Here is a 24829-nt window from a genome sequence, read left to right on the forward strand (position 1 = left end):
GTTCCAGGAACTTTTTTCCCCCAGACCTGTCTGCGTTTCCATTGCGGTCTAAAGTACCATGAAGAAGAGTCCGGTGGCGTAGGACTGCACGCTGCTTTCCAGTTCCCACTGGATTTCGTCCTCTGCATATAAGCTTAATAATAAGTTATAAGTCCATATAAGTCCCACCCCCAAAAGTTCCTGAACTTTGGAAAAAGTACTACCTCGCGAGCAGGGACTTTCTGAGGGGAGAATTTTTACCCATAACTTTATTTAGACACTGGTTCCTGTGGTCGAAACACAAAGAGTACCACTCCAAAGTCCCTAGTTCCTAGGGAAAGTTCCTGCGGTGGAAATGGGGCTTATGAAGTGAGGTGTGCAAAGAGCATGCAGAATTGCGATTAGAAATGTAATTCAAGGAAGTATAATTAAAATAATTTTAAATTGAAAAGGAACTCAACAAAATAACATTTTTGACTAGAAAAGAAAAGTTTGTCAAGATGGACAGCAATGGATTCAACTTCAAATTCAACTTTCTGTGGGTTGAATTCAATAGTGGAAACCAAAATTCGCTGCATTTAGACATCCAAAGATGAACAGGTCATGAGCACATTAAAGCAATGCTACACACTACAATGGACGCTAACATACCATACAGCATCATCATGCACCCGTTAAGAAAGACAAATGTACCAGTTTATATTGTTTACTTTGATGTGTCCAGTTCTGGCAGATATACGTTGTATGTGTTTATTATAAGCGAGACTTATAATACTCGCGTTCGCTCTAGACAGAGAATGTTAGTCTACTCAATTGACATATAGCAACACAGCTAAAAGTATTCCTACGAGTTTGAACCATATGTTGAAAGTAGCTACATTTACCTATTGAGACATGTGTTTGTTTCATATTTACCTGTTGAGACATGTGTTTGTGCTTTGTTTTTCTGATGTTTGAGTTTGGGGAGGTTTTTGAAAATATGCATTATTTTTGTAATTCCACTAAGTGCCACTAGTGTTGCAGAAACTACATCACCTTTAAATTCAGAATTTTTCGTAACCCTGTTTCAAACCACCGACATAGGCGGCCATGTTTTTTTTAAATTATTTTTTATTTATTTATTTATTTTATTCTATGTTTAGGCTACACCAAACTAAACAGATTTAAGTTGACTTGGCCAATAAAAAAACACCAAGAATGACCACTTGGCAACAGCCTAGCGGCACTACAATGCATTGTTTAATAAGCAAACACCATTTGCTTTACCTTTATTATTTAAATCAAATTCATGGTTGCATTCAAATCAAGCTTGGAGACAATTAAAAAGAAAGTATATGTGTGTGTATGTGTGTGTATATATATATATATATATATATATATATATATATATATATATTGCAATTAGTAAAATGAGTATTAAATGTTTATTCCACAGTCTTGAGAGAGATTGGAATTGTTAATGTCTCCACTTGGGAGAGAAAGGGAGAGTTGATTGATTTGTACGTCTGAAGGTTAGATTTATTCAGATTTCTGTCCCATCTGGCTGAGCATTTTGACCCCTGAGCATTCCCTTCATTAACATATAAAACACATTTCCTTCACATCTGAAGGAATGCCTCACTGGGTTAAACAGTGGCTTGTGAGAGACTGAAAGGCTTGGAAAATCTGGAAAAAAAAAATCTGTTTGTTCTCTCTTCCACTCACCATAGGTCATACAGGGTTGCAAAGCAAATAAAAATTCGTAATGAGTATAATCACATCAGAAATAGCGGCACTATTTCTAACGTTGACTTCTCTGGGAGCCGCACAGCCTTGCCGCTGACTGTCAATCAACAGGATATGTCAATTCACTTATTCCTCTACCTGTGGATCTTAAAACAGTTAGATTAATTTAATGCCGTCACATGAGTTGACGTCAACGTGAAATGCCATTAGCAGCACGTTTTACTTATTCAGACATTTTTATATATATATATATATATATATATATATATATATATATTTGTATTTATTTATTTATTTTTTTCATCTTTTTTTTAATGTGTATAATGTTGTTGTTTGAGCATGAATAAGCTCTGCAGAGTTCCAAAGCACAAAGTCACTTCAAAGGGAGTTATTCTCTATTTCAGTGTCACTGTTTCTGAACTCCCTGAAATGCCTCCACTGTAGTCTTGAGTTTTCTTTATGGAACGAACATCTCAATCACAATATTCCTCATTTAAATAATTCCTGCTCAAGGCATATGCATAATAAAGGGGCGGGGCCTGGTTGAGTTAGTTAGTAGTGTGTTGAAAGTCATGGTTATGGTAAGGGGCGGGACATTTCCCAAACACGCTTGAAGCGCTTGACCAATAACAACACACTGGTCCAGCCGACCAATCAGAACATATTTTGCTTTTCAGAAGGAGGGGCTTCATAGAGACAGGAACTAAACAGAGTGTTACTGACAGATTGGGAAGAGAGGAGCTGCAACAATGGCGAATATGAGGAAAATAATGTTTTTGGAACATTCAAGCTTGAAAACCTTTTCTAGTAGAGTCCAAAAAAACAAATCAAGACTTTATAAATGGGCATAATAGGTCCTTTTTATCTGATGTATTTCCTAGTGAAACTGAATATTCATTGAGAAACAAAGTAGTTGGGTATTGATTGGCTTATGAAAATATGCATAGCATATCAAAATCTATAGCCATGTTGTTGGAAAGGACAAAAAAAGAGGAGCAAGTAATTACTTTTTCATGAAAGATTATGGAGCAAACGCTTTTTATTTGGAATAAACTGAACCGATGAATTATGCACAATACGATCAGAAACATTCCTTGATATTTGAGGTTCTGATTTCATGTTGACTTACAGGATTTTATATTTATATGCTGAAAGCTCATGCTGCAACACAACAGAAGAACGTCAAGGTTTTGGTTTAGTGTAGATGTGTTTTGACTAGTTGCAGTCATCCTTGTTGAAACATTTGTCTTTTCATGACAGAATGTCACACTCAAAAAAGCAAATACTAAAATGGAGTATGTTTCTCATCCATTTGTTGTTATTTTCTGCAGCTGGTGCTGGTAATAAGATGGGTTGGGCTTTTGGTCTCGGGCTGGAGAGGTTGGCCATGGTTCTGTTCGGCATCCCAGATATTCGACTTTTCTGGAGCGAGGATGAACGCTTCCTGAAGCAGTTCCGCCTGTCTGACATCTATCAGCCTGTCACCTTCCAGGTAAGATTTACAGCATTTCTCACAAATATGGATCTCACCTAGTAACCATAAGGCACGATCACACCAGGGCCAATAACTATAACGAAATTGGTTGAGGCAGTGTTGCCGGGCCACTTAAGTAAACAGCAGTGCTCTAATAGTGTTCTAAGGAAATACATTTTTGATGGTTTACTTCTAGTTTTCTCTGCACATTAAACTGGGACAAGAGAAACTATTTTAAAGGTGACATATTATGAATGAGTTTGATAGTGTGCTGCATGGCTAAAGCTACACACTGTTGGAGAGACTCAATAAGAATGAAGATGCGTTTATGAATTGTACAGACTGCAAGCGTTTTCGGGTTAAAAATGAAAATAACGACGTGGCTCTGGTCTCCGTGAATACAGTAAGAAACAATGGCAACTTTAGACACACTTAACATGCTAATGAAAAACACATTCAGAAAGACAATTTGCAAACATCACGAAATATATGAAATTGGATCATGAACAGTTGGTATCGATCCATCAACTTCTGTGCAAATCCTGTGTTTTACTAACCCTCGTGTGCAAAGCAGTCTGGTGTAAAATTACTTGCACATACTGGTATATGAATTTATTTGGACACATTCCCTTCATAAATAAAATTACACCACTGTGTCCTTAGAGGCTCAGATGCCAGGAGTTTATGAGGTGATAATGTTTACATATCTGAGACATATCAGGAGCCCAGGGACGGTCATTCTGGAGTGCTGCTGTCCTGCTCGAGTTTTGCTCCGACCCAACTCACCTTCCTTCACGTAGCTTTAGTAATCTTGAAGACATTCAAGTGTGTATGATCAGGGTTGTAGCTAAACTGTGCTGGACAGCTGCACTCCAGGACCACTGGTACATCGTTGTTGCTTGTGAAAACAAAATGGTGGCGCTGTGGGTGGAAACATACAGATTAAGGGGCGGTAATATTATAATAAGATCCCATTCCTATGTCACAAGGGGAGCAAAATCTGAGCGGCTTGTTTTTTCACATGCTTATAGTGAAAGGCTTACCAGAACAAAGTTACTTGGGTTGTCCTTTTTCACGTTTTCTGGGTTGGTAGATGCACCTGGGACCCGATTGTAACACTTAAACACGGAAAAAGTCAGGTTTTCATGATATGTCCCCTTTAACTACTTTTCTTTGTTTCTGTTTCTGATATTTTTCCTGTATTGCTGTAGCACATCAATGGCATGAATGCTCTTCTTTCCAAATGTGTGACCTTCTGTATGTCATATATGGCCTATATTGTTGGGGGACCTTGTCTATTAAAGGTCTAGGCCTGACACTGAACGTTCCCCTATAGAGGCGTGTGTAGCATCAGGCAGGTTGGTGCTCGTCCTGAATGTGTGTGTGACTGATTACCTGTGCTCTCTGGCTGTAGGTCATTTCTCAGCCCATCTCCCTCTCTGCCCACTGTCCATTACTCAGAGAATGAGAGAGAGAGAGAGATTTGCTTGTCAGTGTGCCTGATGCTCTGCTGGGTTTATATATGACTGTCTCTCTGTCTGTCTCTCTCTCAGCTGGTAATGAGGTATGACCGTGGGGTCAGCGCCCTCCTCCGCCCTTGTGTGTTTTGCTGTGTCCTATGAGAGCAACATGCACAAGATACACACAACCGCACACTATAAATCACTGCACACAATAAGACACGCTGTATGACACACATACGGCCTCCTCACAGCCAAAAAATAAGCGCAATGCAGGTTTTCGTTAGACAAGCATACTGTCCACACTTTAAGAAGCCTCACAAACACTAACAGCATGCTTACATGATCTCTATAGTGTAGTTTCATTCACATTAATCACATTATGATATGACCAAGGGCATAGGGCATAATATAGTTGTAGCTTTCACTGTTGGTTGATTGGTTAATAAGGGAAAAAAGCCACTTGAAGGCAATGTGTTACAGTGATTTTTTTAAAAACCAGCCTAAGGCAGCTTGCTGGTCTTAAGTGGTTTAAGCAGGTTTGGTTGGTCTGGCTATCTTATCATTCATTCTGTTGTGCTTTTCTAAATACCATCATTAACCATTAACCATAACTATTAATGATGCACCATATATATATATATATATATATATATATATATATATATATATATACCATTTCTGTTTACTTGCTGTAGCAGCTGGAGATATACAATGTCTGCATCAAAAAAAAAAAAAAAAAAACATTACAAATGTTTTGTTATTGGATGTACTAACGAACATAAGAGTCTCCATAGACTCTCTGCATCTGAGCCACGGAGGACACTATGGTTGAATTTCATTTATGAAGAAAATGTGCCGAAGAAAGTGATATATATTTGTGTAAATCATTTTACACCGGACTGCTTCACCAACGAGGGTCAGTTCAACACTGGATTTGCACGAAAGATTAACATGACGGCACATGCTAGTCGATGAGTTGAATCAACTCCACAACAACTACATAAATTTATCCACTAACCATTCAGAAACGTCCAGATTCATTCTAAAAGTTGTAACTTCTTCCTGAGTCTCTCCATCAGTGTCTGACTCTGGTTTAAACAATGTAAGGCTGAACACCGTTACTGACAATCCTCATTTTGGCTGTGTGAGATTCTCCAGCTTTGTTGTTGAGTATGCGAAGCGCAAGCTGTTAAAGCTCCGCCCTCTTCTGGAAAGGGGGCCGGGAGCAGCAGCTCATTTGCATTTAAAGGGACACACACAAAAACGGCGTGTTTTTGCTCACACCCAAATAGAAAATATATCTTGTGAAAAGGGGTCCCCTTTAAATGGCTTTCCTGGGGTAAATGTAACCTTATTTTTTACAAAATTGTTTACAATTGTTTTATTGACATGGTTGAAACATGATTACATGAGACATGAATCATTTCAGTAAGTTTTACTGTATCTTTCAACATTCCTTCTGGTGTTCATTCATGTTTATTTCTTGCTATAGCTAGTAGTAAAGAGAAAGAGATGATTGGCTCACGTGCCGCTTGAACTGAGGCACTACAGCGATCTGCCACGCCACATTAAAGAGCATCAAAACAACACTTATTGTTTGACATTCATTGTAAAATTGACAGAATATGAAAGCAGAGACTATATTTCATATCAAAAGTAACAAAGCCTATTGCGATTGGATGTGAGGCGTGCTACAAAAATATTTAGTGAAGATTTGCACCATCTGAAAACACCATAGACAATACAATCAATCGTGGGATTTAAGAATTGGTAACAGTTTATCAAACTGAAGAGCATTAAAATTGAGAAATTGATATTGTTAACCCAGCTCTAGCATCCACACAGCTGACATGTTTACCCGTTTTAGCTTATCCAGTCTGACACAGTCAAAACATGCCAATTGTGTACGTGACCATTCTACTTTTTTGCTTTATCATTCTTGGAACGCCACTCTGCCAATCAAATTAGAGGAGCAGAACGTCTGAATAATAATGACGTAAACACACATTTACCTATAGCAAGGTCATTGGTTCGAGGTAGTTTGTCATCTTTCACAACCCCCTCCTTACAGCTTTCATTTCATTCAGCTTATCTATTTTCACTTCTTATGTGGAAGACCACTGCGGTGCTTTATAAGTATAAGGAGACTTTCTGAGAGTCGGGAGGGCTCAGAGGCCAACTGTTAGCATACTGTAAGCATACTAGCCCTTGTAGGTATGACTGGCCTCAGGGTGTGACTGTAGATTTAACCTCAGACTGAAGAGATGTCTCGTTCACACCAACACCCTCCTGTGTGCTGAGTAGCTTAGAAAATGGTTTTTGTTTTGTCAATTTATACTTGCATGCATTGTATTTTTAGTAATTTCTATTTAGCATTGGTGTATTTTAACATGTTTTGCTGCCATTTTACGAAAGCAGCAACACTAATATCCTTATTTCCACCCTTTATATACTTTTTTATCCTTGTGCTGCTCCACATGCCCCAAAACATATAGATTTCTTCTTCTCTTTTTCTCCCCATCACAGCCTCTCAGTAAGTACCCTCCACTCTTCAATGACATCTCTTTTTGGCTGCCAGCTGAAGGTTACACAGAAAACGACTTCTATGACCTGGTACGCAGCATCGGAGGAGACCTAGTGGAGAAGGTCACGCTGGTGGACGAGTTCACACATCCAAAGTAAGAAATCTAAAATGTCAGATACAAAAATCCTTCGAATCAGAACAAAGCGACTGCTTCTACCACATACAGTAACCAAACAGGCATTCCAATAGCACAAGGCCAGAAAACACGGACAGTTATTTATAAAAAATGCAAACAACCTATTCTGTATCAGTATTTATATCTGTTTTTCAGTAAAGATCTTTTCAAAAATCTCTAAAATAAGATAAATTAACTTGTGTTTTCAAAAAATATTTATTTACATAAATGATATATAAAATAAAATCATATTTTGAGTGATAACTTATTTGGGGTTTATTTTTTGATGTAATACAAAAATTATTTTTATTTAAAAAAAAAAATAAAAAACTACTTATGTATTCTCATATATTTAAAGCATACAGTATATAAAGCTAAATCACACATTTTAGCCTTTTTTAATAAAGATATTTTTTTTTTTAAAAAAGATCAAATAATATTAAGAAGCAAAATTAAGGTATATTAGGGCGTGTTTTCAGAAAATGTATATTAAATCTTATTTACATAACCTTTATTTGAGTAATAAGTAACTTATTTTGGTTTGTTGATGTAATTAATTTTTCTTGTTGAACATAAAGACATTTTTGATTCAGGAAAGTTGTATAAATGAGTCAGTTTTATTATATTTATATTTATTATTTTATTACACTTTTATAGAAATAATTATGTTTATTATTTTATTAAATATTTAAAAAAAAATGTATATACAATGATTGTATAAATACCACAAATTTAAATTAAATAGCCAAAATACATTGAAATTTCATTAAATTATGTGTCGTGATCATTTTGTTGATTGAATAATTGATTGAATGAATGCATGCAGCTGTTGATCCAACATGAAGTTTTTAGGAAATTGCTGTGTTCCGTCATGTTTCTTTTTGTTCATTTGGATTTGTCATTCTCAAAGCTAATGGCGTTTGCAGGAGAGAATGCTAATGTTATTGCGGAGCTGTTGGCAGCGAGTCATTCATTTATTGACAGAGGAGCAGGGGTCAACAATGCCTAATGGCTTCATTTTGAACTCTTGAGCATTAGGCTCCATTTCACATTGGATGGTGTTTGTCAGCCTCTTCAAACTCATTAGCTCTTTCTTCCGTCGTCCATTCACAAACACTTTCACAAACCACAGAACAATCCACATTCCCTGAATGCAGTTCACATGACACAGCTCTTCCTGAACAGGCCTAGATTCGTGGACTGCAGAGGCTGTACTCGGGTTGCCCTTTTCCTGTTTCCTCGCCCTGTGACATCAAAAATTAATTTTTAAAGAGGATGAGAAGTTCACCTGCGGGCACAGCGGTCCGGCTGTCCCGAGTCCCCTCTACTGGAACGGACCGTGTGTGTTTAATGATACAGCGAGAACCTGCAGTGCGTAAAAAGAGCCGCAAACATTCATCTCTGTCCCTGCTCTTAATCTTTTTTAAATAGCAACCTTTTCCCTCCCCTTCCCCTAATGACATCCATAAATAAGATGACATCATGAGGTGCTGCAAGGGTGTAATAGCCCATACGGCAGCTAGAAATTGAAAGAGATTGGTGTTTGTATTGCTCTCTTTCTAATTCAGTTCGGTCCAGACCTATGTTTGTGCACACATTTCTTCGCAAACAAATATATTAGTTGAATAGTTTGTAGAATAGTTTGTGATTCGTCACACTATAAGTGTATTGCCACTGCAGAAGTACTTTTGTAAGTAGCTGTAATGTAGCTGTGTGTGTGTGTGTGTTGCTGAAGTCTCCTGCAGCTAATTTCCTCTTTATGATCATTTTGCTGCAGTTGCGTCAATGCCTGTGAGCTTTGCTTCATACTTTCTACAACCAGAGGGAGAGAGAGAGAGAGAGAGAGAGAGGGAAAGGGCAAGGGAGGTGTCAATACTTACTTTAAACCTCTTCTCCAACTTCAAATCACTAATTACAGTGAGAGGGCGGCCAATCACAGCTCATCCAGCCTCCAACCTTCTCCGACCGTCAGAAATGTCACATTCACAATATTGTCCTAATCATTTTCTCTCTTTTTCTCTGCGGTACTGCTGACTTGGGCAGTTTTGAAAGCTGGTAAAATGATGAGATTGGCAGCAAGTCTCCCATCGTACTCTTCTTCAGTGCGGTGAGGAAGATTCTGGCATCAGATATGCCCTCAAAGAGCCATCAGAAACATAATGCTTTTCCTTTGTGCTCACTTGTTTTACTTGTGACAACACAGCAGAGTTTTAAAAATGTGTAGATTTTGACAATTGTGAGTGATTCTCTTCTCTACAATACAATGATTAAATAAGATTCCATTTTTTTTTTTTTTTTTTTTTTACATAGACATTTTTCTTTTTTTTAATCAAATATGCATTGTTTGGCCTTCTCTTTACATTATGAGCAAATATGTTAATTTTATTTAAAACAATTTTGCCTTTGTCATAATGACATTATCATTTTTCAGGAAGTTAACTTTTCAAGGAGTTAAAGTCTCCTACTTTTATCACTTCATCCGTTTTTTTTTTTTTTTTTTTTTTTTTTTAAATGATTCTTCGTGTGGCACAGTCTTACATGTCAACCCTGTTACCATAATTTTATTTATTTAATAAATAATCGTTTAAAAGTGAGCATTAAAATATCAACATTAGAGTCTCTTTCCAAAAAGTACTTTATGGTTTCCTTGAGCACAAACAAATTATAAAATTGTCCACCCTGTTACCATCAACCTTGTTTCCATAACTTTGTATAGTAAACAACTGATAATTTAAAGGTGAGCACTGTCTTTCCCAAAAGTACTTTATAGTTTCACAACCCTGAGCACAAGGCTTGTAATAACAAATTAAAACTGTCCACCCTGTTACCATCAACCTAACTTTTTGAAGGCAACATAAACATTTAAACACATTCTATGATTCCAAAAAATACTTTATAGTTTTACACATTGAGAAAAAAACTTGTAATGTCAAATTAAACTGTAAAACTGTCCACCCTGTTTCCATAATTTTGTGTAGTAAACAACTGTTAATTTAAACATAAACATCAAAATATCTGCATTAAAGGGTAAGATCACCCAAAAATGAAAATAATGTAATTTATTACTCACCCTCATGGCGTTCCACACGCATAAGACCTTCGTTAATCTTTGGAACACAAATTAAGATATTTTTGTTGAAATCTGATGGCTCGGTGAGGCCTCCATAGCCAGCAATGACATTTCCTCTCTCAAGATCCATTAATGTACTAAAAACATATTTAAATCAGTTCATGTGAGTACAGTGGTTCAATATTAATATTATAAAGTGACAAGAATATTTTTGGTGTGCCAAAAAAACAAAATAACGACTTGTATAGTGATGGCCGATTTCAAAACACTGCTTTATGAAGCTTCGGAGCGTTAGTACATTACATTAGTACATTAGTACATTTTTAGTACATTAATGGATCTTGAAAGAGGAAATGTCATTGCTGGCTATGGAGGCCTCACTGAGCCATAGGATGTCAACCAAAATATCTTAATTTGTGTTCCGAAGATTAACGAAGGTCTTACGGGTGTGGAACGGCATGAGGGTGAGTAATAAATGACAAAATTTTCATTTTTGGGTGAACTAACCCTTTAAAGTCTCTTTCCAAAAAGTACTTTATAGTTTCCCAACCTTGAGCACAAGGCTTGTAATGTAGAAACAAATTATAAAACTGTCCACCCTGTTACCATCAACCTTGTTTCCATAATTTTGTATAGTAAACAACTGATAATTTAAAAGTGAACATTGTCTTTCTCAAAAGCACTTTATAGTTTCACAACCCTGAGCACAAGGCTTGTAATAACAAATTAAATTGTAAAACTGTCCACCCTGTTACCATCAAATCATTTAACTTTCTGAAGGCTTTATAAACATTTAAACACATTCTATGATTCCAAAAAATATAGTTTCACACCTTGAGAACAAAACTTGTAATGTCAAATTAAACTGTAAAACGATCTACCCTGTTACCGTCAACCCTGTTTCCATAATTTTGTGTAGTAAACAACTGATAATTTAAACATGAACATCAAAATATCTGCATTAAAGTCTCTTTCAAAAATGTACTTTATAGTTTCACAACCTTGAGCACAAGGCTTGTAATGTTGAAACATATTATAAAACTGTCCACCCTGTTACTATCAAACCTGCTACCTTTCTGAACATTTAACATTTAAACATATTCTATTATTCCAAAAAGTACTTTATAGTTTCACACCTTGAGAACAAAACTTGTAATGTCAAATTAAACTGTAAAACTGTCCACCGTTACTGTCAACTCTGTTTCCATAATTCTCTGTAGTAAAGAACTGATAATGAAACGTGAACATCAAAATATCTGCATTAAAATCTCTTTCCAAAAAGTACTTTATAGTTTCACAACTTTGAGCACAAGGCTTGTAATGTCGAAACAAATTCTAAAACTGTCCCCCCTGTTACCATCAGCCTTGTTTCCATAATTTTGTATAGTAAACAACTGATAATTTAAAGGTTAGCATTGTCTTTCCCAGAAGTACTTTATAGTTTCACAACCCTGAGCACAAGGCTTATAATAACAAATTAAATTGTAAAACTGTCCACCCTGTTATGATCCAACCTGTTACCTTCCTGAAGGCATAATTACAAAATGTTCCAACAAATATTGAAATGTATTAATTTATCTTGGAATAGGGCAATGCAATTTATTAACATTTAAACACATGCTATGGTGTTATGGGTGGCTGCCAAAGCATTGCTGAGTGATTTTTCAGTGCATTGTTGTTAGGGTGGGGTCAGGATGGTTGATTAATCTATTAATCTATTAATCGTCCATCAGCTGATGATAGTAGATTTTTTTACTGTATTTTTGCTTCAGTATTTTAGTGGCGGTGCTTTAAAAGGGAATGCATTTAGAGGCACGTGTTCTCATAAAGAAGGGTTTTAGTGTGCTGCCAGAGTGTTAAAGGGATAGTTCAACCAAAAATGAAAATTTTGCTCATCCTTCATGTTGTTCCAAACCTGTAAACCTGTAATTTTCATTTTTGGGTGAACTATCCCTTTAATATTCATGTTGCTCGAACAGTGCAGGATGATTTATGCATCAAAGTTTAATACTTTGAACTTTAAACAAACCCCTAACCTTCAATTTGAGCAATAGTGTTGTTTGCCTTAGCAAGTGCTACTAAAATTTTTTTTCCCGGAGTCTCTACATCACTGTGTAAGCAAAGACAAAGAATCAAACCAAAAGAGCAAAAACATTGCATAAATCAATACACTTTCAAACAACACAATGTATTTATCAGCACATCACTTATTTGTACTGTAATTCAATCAACTTTCCCAGCAGGCCGTATCTGCTGACAGTAGGTAAATCCTACACGCTATCTGTTGCCTAACAGTATTTCTTGGTTGTTCTCAACCCTTTACTGCAAATTCCCTAACGACTGAAATGTAAAACCCAAAGGTGTGAAGTCATTTATAGTAAGCTGAGATACGCAACATATTTTAGATGTATTTGTGACATGCGCATCCTCAGCTTGAAAGATTCAGGTGTACCTATCATTTATTCCGTTTCCAAAAATGTTCATGGAAAATTGTTTGCTGAAGTTTTTTTCGAGGCTGAGTTGGCCCCATTGACAAATAAAAGCTTAATGTTTCAACTTAGACAGTTAGAGAAGAGGTAAGTTGCATTTTTAGAAGAATATGTGCAGTTTGTGAAATAGGCATATGAATGATAAAAAGGGCCAAATGCCACATTCAAAATGAACTTTTTCCATCCGTTATATGATAGATGTCTATATCCCTCAGAAATGTCATGGTATTACAGGTAAGCTGTCCAGCAATAAACATTTCTGATGATTTGTAGCACCTGACATTAAAATCATATCTAAGTCTTTCCCAACCGCACAGCAATATATAAAGAATTGAAATGTCACAGGAAACTTTCAATAGAACTGTAGTGAGAAGACAAGGAAGCAATGCAAATGTTTTGTTTAGAAATGCTTTTTGTCTCCTTCGATTCAGTTGTGTGCATTGGCATGACAGAACATATTTATTTAGATTGCCAATGAATTTTAATCTTGAAATGGTGTAAAAATACAGTCTGACCACCAGAGAAAAAGCTTCTGTTGCATTCTTTTTTTTTTTTTAGGAGTTTAAGCGCTTAGCTCTGAAACCTATTGTAATTGTTAAAATTTCCAAGGATCAGCATTCTTCCCTAACAGTGATAGGGCAGACCAAACCGTAAGTCGTAGAGACTTGAAACTCTGAGGGCTGGTAGTACTTGCACCATCTGCAACATCAGCAAGACTCACACTGATCGGCCTGACGGGGGCACTACAAAGGTAAAAAAAGTATGAAATCGCTGATAACCCCTGAAACGTTAGCCGTAGGCTCAAGTGTCTTATAACGTTGGAATACTTGGAATCCTCTCAAGACGGGTAAAATGCACGGTTTTAGTGAAATTTTTGGGTTTTTTGAAAAACCTACTTTTGCGAACTAGTCCTAGGTTTTTGGCCCGGTCGGAACAAAACCAGTGCACCGAGATTCTCCAGTTGAAAAAGTTGAAATTTCGATTCAAGGTCCCTAAAGATTGCCAAAACGTTCAAAGCCAGGTGGATCCACTTTTATTAAAATGGTTATAACTCGAGAACGGAATGAGATATTTTCACCAAACTCAGCACACCTATGTAAAAGCTCATTCTGTGGTCGTGTGAAAAAGGACTCGGCGACTGGCCACTTGGTGGCACTATAACAGGAAAAAAAAAAAAACTTGAAAATGGCTATAACTACTTCACCATTAGTCCAATCGACTTGAAAATTGTCTTTGCCCAAGGTGCCATGATTGTCTATGAGGACATTGATGTATCTCAAAAAAACATGTCCGCCATTGGCCAATGAAATTTGAGCATTTAACAGAGGCTGATTGGAACAAAACTCGCTGGGCCTGTTTGGGCCTGTGAGAAATTCGAAAGAAATCAGCCACCAGGGGGTGTCTTTGCATTTTTCACGTGTGTAAAGGATTGTCTCGCGCATTTTTCCGCACACGCCCATGACATTCGGACCACATAGTAGAACTCCTCATTCTGAGCAACTTTGTCTCTTGGACTGCCCGTCCATCGAATGGTTTGTTAAATATTGGAGATTACTTCGGCGAACTAGTCCTAGGTTTCTGGCTCAACCTCGATAACTGTTAAAAAGCTTTAAAAACCATATATTTCCTATAGTAAATGTTCTGTATTGGCTGTATATGGTCTTTTCCGTCTATTATCAAGATGGTTACAAGCTAGCTAAATAAATCATAATATCGTTTTACGCATATGCTTAAAGGCCTTAAAGCACTTGAACTGGTGCTCGCAGCTATATTTATAAAAATGTTTATAATTTATTTTTAAGTACAATTGGCATGCAAAGTTAAGCGTACATGGTGAAAACAAATTTGGATTTACTTATTCTAGAGTTAACAAAAGTCATCATGAGCATTGTAATGTTTGAAGCAAATGCCATACCAAATTTCAGTAGATTGGGAACATTTTAAAATGAGCGGTTCATTCATAAATTCGTAAGATCTTACCTTCATGCTGTGAAAATACAAACCGGAAGACAGAACACAACGAGTGCAGCGCTGAAAACGGGCGGGGCTACATAAGCTCTATAACAGGGGTGTCCAAACTCGGTCCTGGAGGGCCACTGTCCTGCAGAGTTTTGCTCCAACCAGCTCCAAAACACCTGCCTGGAAGTTTCTAGTATGCCTAGTTAGACCTTGATTAGTTGGTTTAGGTGTGTTTAATTGGGGTTGGAGCTAAACTCTGCAGGACAGCGGCCCTCCAGGACCGAGTTTGGACACCCGTGCTTTATAAAATATAGAAAACTAAAAAGTAGAATTCAGTGAGCACTCTCTCCTTTGCTCTCTTTTAACATGGAGGTGTTTGTCTGACACCAGTAACAAATCTCACCTGATAGGCACTATAATCCAACACAAATCTGCATTTATCAGCCCGTAACGCTGTCAGGTGTTATCGAGCAGAATTAATTTGGAAAGTTGACAGAGCTGTCAATAAATCTGACAGCTGTGGACAGGAGACCTGACGGAGAACTGCCGGATTTAGCTCGACTGAGCTCGTCAAACTACTCTGATGATTTACACTCTCTGCAGCGTAATATAGTGTTGTGCTGCTGGTTGGTGTGTTATTGTGAGGTTAGATTATGGGATATGTGACGCCATCTGTAGTAATATCTTATTTGAGAGCGTCAGCATCGGCTGTGATGACAAGACTAAGCGTTTTGAGGCTTTCATGGTTATGTATTTATATATGTTGGATGCATCATATCAAAACTGCATCATCAGGATTTATGTCATGCTGTGATCAGCGTTTACTTTGCTGTCAAGCAGTTAGTGAGGAAAAAAAGAAAAGGTGTGTGTGGTTGAGAGACACTTTTTTTTAGCACTTTTCTAATCATTATGTTTAACTATATATGTTTATAAATAAATTAATAAATGTATTATATACATCTTCACCCTTTATTCAAATAATATAAAAAAAAATGGCAAAAGTTTTGGGACGCCTGCCTTTACGTGCACATGAACTTCAAAGACATCCCATTCTTAATCCGTAGGGTTTAATATGGAGTTGGCCCACCCTTTGCAGCTATAACAGCTTCAGCTCTTCTGGGAAGGCTTTCCACAAAGGTTTAGGAGTGTGTTTATGGGAATTTCTGACCATTCTTCTAGAAGCGCATTTGTGAGGTCAGGCACTGATGTTGGACGAGAAGGCCTGGCTCACAGTCTCCACTCTAATTCATCCCAAAGGTGTTTTATCAGGTTGAGGTCAGGACTCTGTGCAGGCCAGTCAAGGTCCTCCACACCAAACTCGCTCATCCATGTCTTTATGTGTCTTGCTTTGTGCACTGGTGTGCAGTCATGTTGGAACAGGAAGGGGCCATCCCCAAACTGTTCCCACAAAGTTGGGAGCATGAAATTGTCCAAAATGTCTTGGTATGCTGAAACATTAAGAGTTCCTTTCACTGGAACTAAGGGGCCAAGCCCAACCCCTGAAAAACAACCCCACACCATAATCCCCCCTCCATGCCACTTTACACTTGGCATAATGCAGCCAGGCAAGTACCGTTCTCCTGGCAACTGCCAAACCCAGACTCGTCCATCAGATTGCCAGACAGAGAAGTGTGATTCGTCACTCCAGAGAACACGTCTCCACTGCTCTAGAGTCCAGTGGCGGCGTGCTTTACACCACTGCATCCAACACTTTGCATTGCACTTGGTGATGTAAGGCTTGGACGAGGCTGCTCTGCCATGGAAACCCATTCCATGAAGCTCTCTACGCACTGTTCTTGAGCTAATTTGAAGGCCACACGAAGTTTGGAGGTCTGTAGCTATTGACTCTGCAGAAAGTTGGCAACTTCTGCGCACTGTGCGCCTCAGCTTGCGCTGACCCCGCTCTGTGATTTTACGTGGCCTACCACTTCTTGGCTGAGTTGCTGTTGTTCCCAGTTGCTTCCACTTTATGATACCACTAACAGTAGACAGTGGAATATTTAGTAGTGAGGAAATTTTACGAATGGACTTATTGCACAGGTGGCAACCTATCACGGTACCACGCTGGAATTCACTGAGCTCCTGAGAGCGACCCATACTTTCACAAATTTTGATTTTATACACCTGTGGCCATGGAAGTGATTGGAACACTTGAATTCAATGATTTGGAGGGGTGTCCCAATACTTTTGGCAATATAGTGTGTATATATATAAATATATATAATATACACATATATATATATATATATATATATATATATATATATATATATATATATATATATATATATATATATATATAATATATAAAAGATGAGTTGGTTCCAAGTGCCCTCATAGAGATGGAAAAAACTTTCTAAACTTGATAAACCCTTCTTATAATGGATATAGTGGAAACCAACATTTTTTTTTTTTTTTTTTTTTAAGATTTTAAATTTGCTGGCTGAATGACAGAGCACGAGGGAGGGAAAGAAGATAGGTGTCAAAAAGTGTGAACTTACATGACTGCAGTTGCAGCTAAGCACGGACGGTCAGGTTGGGAGACAGTGATAGGAGTAAGGGATGTACTGCTAGCAAATGGTTGTCCTCATCAGCAGGCTGCTGGAAGAGCCAGACTTGTTAAAAATCTGCCCTCTTTGTCGGAAGCCCGGGGGGATCCTTCCGGAAAGCGCTACAAGCCAGCAGGCTAATGTCTGCCACCATTACTGAGCCACAGTGAAGAAGACACGAGAGAGAGAGAGAGAGAGAGAGAGAGAGAGAGTGTCTGTGTGTGTGTGTGTGTGTGAGTGTGAGAGAGCGGAGTGTATTTAATGGCCCATGGCTCAGAGAACGTCAACTATAGCCTTATGAATAATGGGGTGTTGTTGACGATGCAAAACTGTGCAGGGGAAGATGCTATGCATCACATTACGCCTCACAAACACACTCAAACTCATACATACACCTTCTGGCACATTTATATCTTACACCTACAGAGTGAACGGTACTAAAAAAAAAGAGATGATGTCAAATGTTTAGTCATATTTGACTAAATATTGGATTTAGGCATATAAACCAACTTTAGAAAGTATTCAACACTCATCAGTTATTTTATTCTGATCTCAAATTTAATCTCACAGCCATGAGTCAAGCGCATTTCCGCCTCAGATTAAAACAATGTTAAGATAAAATGAGATACAGAAAAAAAAAAAAAAGTGAGAATGTGTTGTGTAAAAATGTAAAATAAGAAATCACAGTTTAGAGATGTAAAGCTACAATTACAAGAAATAAAGTCACAATTTGAACATTTAAAGTCACAGTTTGGAAGATATAGGCCACAATTACAAGAAATAAAGTTGCAATTGTAATTTTTACAGTCACAGTTGGGAGATATAAAGTCAGAATTACAAAAAATAAAGTCACAATTATGAGGTTTAAAGTCACATTTGGGAGATATAAAGTCACAATTACAATAAATAAAGTTACATTTATTAGGTTTAAAGTCATATTTTGGAGATATAAAGTCACAATTACAAGAAAGTCACAGTTGTGAGATTTAAAGTCACAGCTGAGAGATTTAAATCCTCAATTACAAGAAATAAAGTCACAGTTAATGAGGTTTAAAGTCACAGTCAGGAAATATAAAGCTACAATTACAAGAAATAAAGTCGCAATTGTGATATTTACAGTCACAGTTGGGAGATATAAAGTCAGAATTACAAAAAATAAAGTCACAGTTATGAGGTTTCAAGTCATATTTGGGAGATATAAAGCCACAATTACAAGAAAGTCACAGTTGTGAGCTTTAAGGTCACAGATGAGAGATATAAATACACAATTACAAGAAATAAAGTCAGCTATGAGGTTCAAAGTCACATTTGGGATATATAAAGTCACAATTACAAGAAATAGGCTTTCATTGCTGGTATTTGTAAATTTGTTTTTGTTTTTGTTTTTAATCAAAATATAAAAAGTTACTTTTTGCCAACAATATTTATGTAGTTCCATTTAGTAAAAATGGCAAATGCCATCCAAACAGCTGCAAGTGAGAATGTGAAGGCTAATGGCTACCATAACTTTCTCTAGGATTTATATACCTCTTTGACCCAGACTCTACCAAAACAGACCATCCTATCAAATTAGAATAACTGAGCCAGAACGGCAGTTGTCAAAGAAGTGACCAAAGGGCCAGTAAGAGTTGCAGAGCGAAGGCTGACACGGCAGAAACTCTCCAGATATCAACAGTCTTTTCTGTAGTTCACAGATTCAGCCTCTTTGGGAGGCTGACCATTGGGGAATGACACTTCTGAGAAATGTGAAGTCAGCCTGGAGTTCGCTAGAAGCCTTGTGACAAAATCTGAAACCTTTTTGAAGAATATTTTTGTGGTCAGACTAACGTTGAGTTTTATAGCTCGAAAGCAAAGCTCTGTCTTTGCCACCAATTAGATAAATCCCATGCCATATCAGTCAGTGCAGTCACATTAGAGAGATTTATCAGCAAAAAATAAAGTCCATTGTCTATTGTCAATAGTTCAGCGATATACAGTATGAAGCACAGCTCACACAGAAGTCACTTTCAAACAAGCAGGTTTTTGTTGGTCATCACATCATCTGCCTGGGAAAATCTTTCATCCACACACAAGATTCCCAATCACATGGATTCTTATTGAAATGACTGGATTTTGCCTTAGAAAATTTGCAGAATAGCAATAGTGACCATAACTTTACTGTCATCCATGAGTAGTTGTGTCCAAAACATGAAGGAATGTCTTGAAATAAAGCGTATTAGAGTTCTTAAAGAACCCATTCACAGACTGAATCCATTTTAGAATAAAGTAAGGGCAAGACTTCTACAATGTAAATCTTCCATATGTGTATGCAAACTTTAAAAAAGAATTTTTGTGCAAAGTAAAACTTACATTTTATGACACATGAAACAGTACATTGTAACAATGATCCATTTTATTTACCAGCAGTGTATCATTTTGTGGTGAGGTCAGTGAAAATGTTGGCGGGGCAAGTAAAAAGTCTGATCTACAGCAGAAAATTCCTTAGCGATGAGCCCTGTAAATGTCTTGACATTTCCTTCAATGAGAGGCATTACCCTGTAGTATACAAATTTTACAACTCCTCGTTCTTTCTACTCACTATCAGTTTTTGTTTCAGAAAGCCTGACTCATTCTCTTCAGTCCTCGTAAAATCAGAGCCTGGGCGTTCTCATTATGAACACTGATGCACAGCCAAAGGAAGGGAGAGATGAATGATCCTCTAGTATTCTGCCGCACGCTCAAGCCGAGGCTGACTCACTTCACTTCGACTGCTGTTTTGTCAGCTTTTACTCAGCGGTCGGACTGAGATGAGGACTTTAAGAGGTCCAGTCGCTCAGCTGTGAGGTTAATTAGATGGCACTTTACTGCAGATATGTTTATGGAGCAATCAGTGATGAAAAAAGACATGAATGACACCTCATACTACATCACTATGCTGAGATTAGCATCTTAGAGAAGCATCTAGAAGAGCCAGTTTGCACTGCGTCATCGTGGGCATGTTTTATACATAGTCCATTCATTAATAGTCAACATGAAACGACCTTCACAATGCATTTGGCTTTCTTAATGTGTCTCATAAAGTGGATAGTTCTCATCCTGGATGTCAATTCAACATTCCAGCTGAGCTAAAATACACATTAAAGGGATAGTTCACCCAAAAATGAAAATTACCCCATGATTTACTCACAATCAGAGATATATTTAAAAATATCCTTAGTCCTCCAAGGTTTATAATGGTAGTGATTGGAGGATGAGATTTTGAAGTCCAAAAATGTGCATCCATCGTTCATAAAACATACTCCACGCAGCTCCGGGGGGTTAATAAAGGCCTTCTGAAGTGAAGCTATGCGTTTGTTTAAGACAAATATCCTTATTTAAAAATGTATAAATAACGAGCTTCTAGCACAGCAGCCATACGCATTTGACTTGCGTCGAAAAAGTGTTAACTTCCGCGACGTAGTACACAATGCCTTGACGTTCTACCCTACGCTATGACGTACCACGCTATGTCCTACATTATAACGTGTAGTACATCATGTCATTGTATACTACATTGGAGAAGTTAAAGGTGTAGTAAGTGATTTCTGAGAAAAGCTGTTGATATTTGAAATCACCAAAACAGACACGCCCCTACCCAAAAGGATCACACCCCATCTTGATAGCCTCGCCCCAAAATCATGAACACGCTATGCAAAACAGGCACCTCCCCCCTGAGGAGTGTATACGCCCCTTATTGCTGATTGGCTACAAGTGTGTTATGGTTTCTCAAAAATCGCTTACTGCACCTTTAACTCTTTTTAGACGCAAGTCAAATGCGTATGGCTATCGCGCTTGAAGCTTGTTATTTTACTTTTAAAATTTTACTTTATTTTAGTTTTAAATAAGGATATTTGTCTTACACAAATGCATCGATTCTCTTCAGACGGCCTTTATTAACCCCCCAGAGCCGCATGGAGTACGTTTATGATGGATGGATGCACTTTTTTGGGCTTCAAAATCTCATCCTTCATTCACTCCCATTATAAAGCTTGGAAGAGCCAGGATATTTTTAACGTAAGTCTGATTGTGTTTGTCTGAAAAAAGAAAGTCATATATACCTAGGATGGCTTGAGGGAGAGTAAATCATGGGATAATTTTCATTTTTGAAAAAGAAAATTCTGTCATTAATTACTCACCCTCATGTCGTTCCACACCTGTAAGACCTTCGTTCATCTTCGGAACACAAATTAAGATATTTTTGATAAAATCCGATGGCTCAGTAAGGCCTCCATTGCCAGCAAGATAATTAACACTTTCAGTGCCCAGAAAGCTACCAAAGACATATTTAAAACAGTTCATGTGACTACAGTGGTTCAACCTTAATGTTATGAAGCGACCAGAATACTTTTTGTGCACCAAAAAAACAATAACAACTTTATTCAACAATATCTAGTGATGGGTGATTTCAAAACACTGCTTCATGAAGCTTCGAAGCTTTACGAATCTTTTGTTTAGAATCAGTGGTTCGGAGCAGGCTCCGTTACATCATAAGCGTTTCGAAACGTTTTGAAATTTCAGTGGTTCACCACTGGGGGGTGTGACTTTGGCAGTTTGATACACTCTCCAAACCACTGATTCGTAACAAAAGATTTGTAAAGCTTCGAAGCTTCATGAAACAGTGTTTTGAAATTGCCCATCACTCGATATTGTTGAATAAAGACATTATTTTGTTTTTGTTTAGTTTTTTTGCGCACAAAGTATTCTCGTTGCTTCATAACATTAAGGTTGAACCACTGTAGTCACATGAACTGTTTTAAATGTTTTAAAAATGGGCATTTGAAAGTGTTATTTATCTTGATGTCAATGGAGGCCTTACTGAGCCATCGGATTTTATCAGAAATATCTTAATTTGTGTTCCGAAGATGAACGAAGGTCTTACGGATGTGGAACGACATGAGGGTGAGTAATTAATGACAGAATTTTCATTTTTTGGGTGAACTAACCCTTTAAGGTAAAGGCTATGACTATTTGCCGGTTTCTATACTATACTGCCCTCATAGAAGCTATTACTCTTAGTTTACATGCGGGGACTGTATATCTGAGTCGAAGAAACACACACACACACACATTTTTAGGCACGCCACGTATCGTATAATAAGTATTTCTGAATATTCAATAAGAAATGATGTGGAGCAGGTATTGATTTTATCCATCGCAATTTCTTTGGATGTTTTGGGTGAAAACAGTTTAGGTTAATATTATTTTTCCCTTGGTTACCTCAGCAGAATAGAAAAGCCATTTCAGGGAGGAGAAAGTTATTAAATTTTGATGAAAGATTATGAAAACAAATTTTTTTTTTTTTCTTCAGAATAACATGCGCTGGTAAATCGTGCACAATAACACCAGGAACGTTTATTAACAAAGCAAAAAGTGAAAAGGTCAATTATGATTGCCTTTTAAAAATATATGAGACATGTTATAGACACATTAATGGTAATATATCAATTATCTAACAATAAGACGTGAACCCAGGAGTGTTTTACTTCAGGAGAGTGATGATATTGTCAGATGTAGGAGAACAAATTGGTTGTTCTTGAGCAGCAGTGTGAGCAAAGCTCCATCTGTATCTCTCTCTCTGTGTCTCTTCACGCCCGTCGACGTCTGTATTAACTCTCGACTCCCTCCTGTGTGTATAGGAGCAGGCAGTGTTTAATGGCGTTAGCAGGCAGGAGTGAGCGTAATTGTGCCGCCTCTAAATTTATAGAGGCTGACAAGTCATGGCAGGGGCTGCTGGGTAATCTCTGTGTAATTGAGAATAGAGGTCACCAATGGGAGACGGCAGTGCCCCGCCAAATCCCATGGGCCTTTGTGTGTCTGTAACTACCATGATACAGTGTTTGCAGAGGTGTTCACTTTACACATTACAGTAATAGCACTAAAATGCTATTTGGCCTTATTATACAAAAAATCAATCTCTTTGTATAAAGCAGGGGTCAAAAACCTTTTGACATGAAGGGCATGTTTCTTATTAATCTCTCTCTACTGTATATTAGGGCTGTCGAAGTAAACGCGTACGAGTTTAAACATGTTTAAAAACTGTGAAATACACATTTATTCATTTAGAACTATTACATTCTGTTCAGTGTGATTGCTAAAAACTGATTGGATGGTTGACGTCACTGAAATTCATTCGAGTTGTGTGACCGCTATTTGTGGATACCATAGAAATAAATGAGAAGTGCCATAAACTGAATCCTACCTGTCAAGCAATTGTCTGTAACTTGTCTTATAAAACAGCTTTTTTTTGTTCAGTGTGAACTCCAAAAATAGATCAATCCAAAACGAATGTTTAAGAGCAAACATGTTGAAGATTAGCCGATAGGCTGTCGATTCATTAAATGGTAAGGTGTTTTCCCACAAAAGCAGCTTATTCAGCATAGTGAAGCCTCTCCTCCATTGACATCCATAAAAAAAAATGGCCTCTGGTCTCCTTCCCTGCGTACAGCAGCGTTATGCTATTTTTTGCTAACCTTGGAGGCTTGCCTTAAAGGGATATTTCACCCAAAAATTAAAATTATCCCATGATTTACCCACCCTCAAGCCATCCTAGGTGTATATCTTCTTTCAGATGAACACAATTGGAGTTATATTAAAAAATATCCTGGCTCTTCCAAGCTATATAATGGTAGTGAATGACCCTCTTGATTTTGAAGTCCAAAAAAGTGCATCCATCCATCATAAAAGTAATCCATACTCCAGAGAGTTAATAAAGGCCTTCTGAAGCAAAGTGATGGGTTTTTGTTAGAAAAATATCCATATTTAAAACTTTATAAAGTAAAGTAACTAGCTTCCGGCAGACAGTCAATGCAAATTGACTTGCGCCAAAAGAGTAGCTTTTGAAGCAATGTATGACGCTTATGTAGGATGTAGGGATGCTAGGATGTAGGAGTATCGTAAGCTTAGACATCTCTCACGGTTCAAACAAATAGGGCTGGACAACAAACTCAAGCTCACTGTAAAACTCAATAAGTTCAGAATACTCAAAACATTTGAGGAACCTTATTACCTCAAAACATTTAAGTTATCTAACTTATTTTTTTTAAGTAGGTAGAACTTAATTTTTTTGTGACAAGTGGGGCGGGGCCGAGAGCCGTGGAGGTGGAGCAAGGCCAGTGTGGTGCACAGGTGTCTCTCATTAACAATCACATCACTGGCATTCCTTCGCTCCCATGGTTCTCAGCCTCGCCCCACTCAAGTACATATAGTTAATTTACATAAACATCACATTCAGATCTTGATTAAATGTTAGTTAGCAAAAAACAAATGCTATTATAACTATCAAAGAGACTGTCAATATATACTTGCATGTATGTAATCAAACAACATACAGTATATGTGGTCTTAAAAGTTTTGCAGCCCATCCTCAACCTAACCACACGGTCTACTCTTCACCAGAATGGTAAC

At 37.5% G+C, this 24829-nt stretch overlaps 1 protein-coding gene across 1 annotated transcript in view; it reads left to right on the plus strand.

Moving 5' to 3' along the window:
• The window catches only part of fars2 (phenylalanyl-tRNA synthetase 2, mitochondrial), a 168397-nt gene that overhangs the window by 86539 nt on the left and 57029 nt on the right, over nt 1–24829 (plus strand). Inside the window, exons 5-6 of the mRNA XM_051881524.1 lie at nt 3036–3196; nt 7168–7319. Of these exons, the coding sequence (XP_051737484.1) occupies nt 3036–3196; nt 7168–7319 (313 nt within the window). The remainder of the gene's footprint in view (nt 1–3035; nt 3197–7167; nt 7320–24829) is intronic.

This window comes from Ctenopharyngodon idella, chromosome 23 (genome assembly GCF_019924925.1).
Source record: "Ctenopharyngodon idella isolate HZGC_01 chromosome 23, HZGC01, whole genome shotgun sequence".
Taxonomy (NCBI): domain Eukaryota; kingdom Metazoa; phylum Chordata; class Actinopteri; order Cypriniformes; family Xenocyprididae; genus Ctenopharyngodon; species Ctenopharyngodon idella.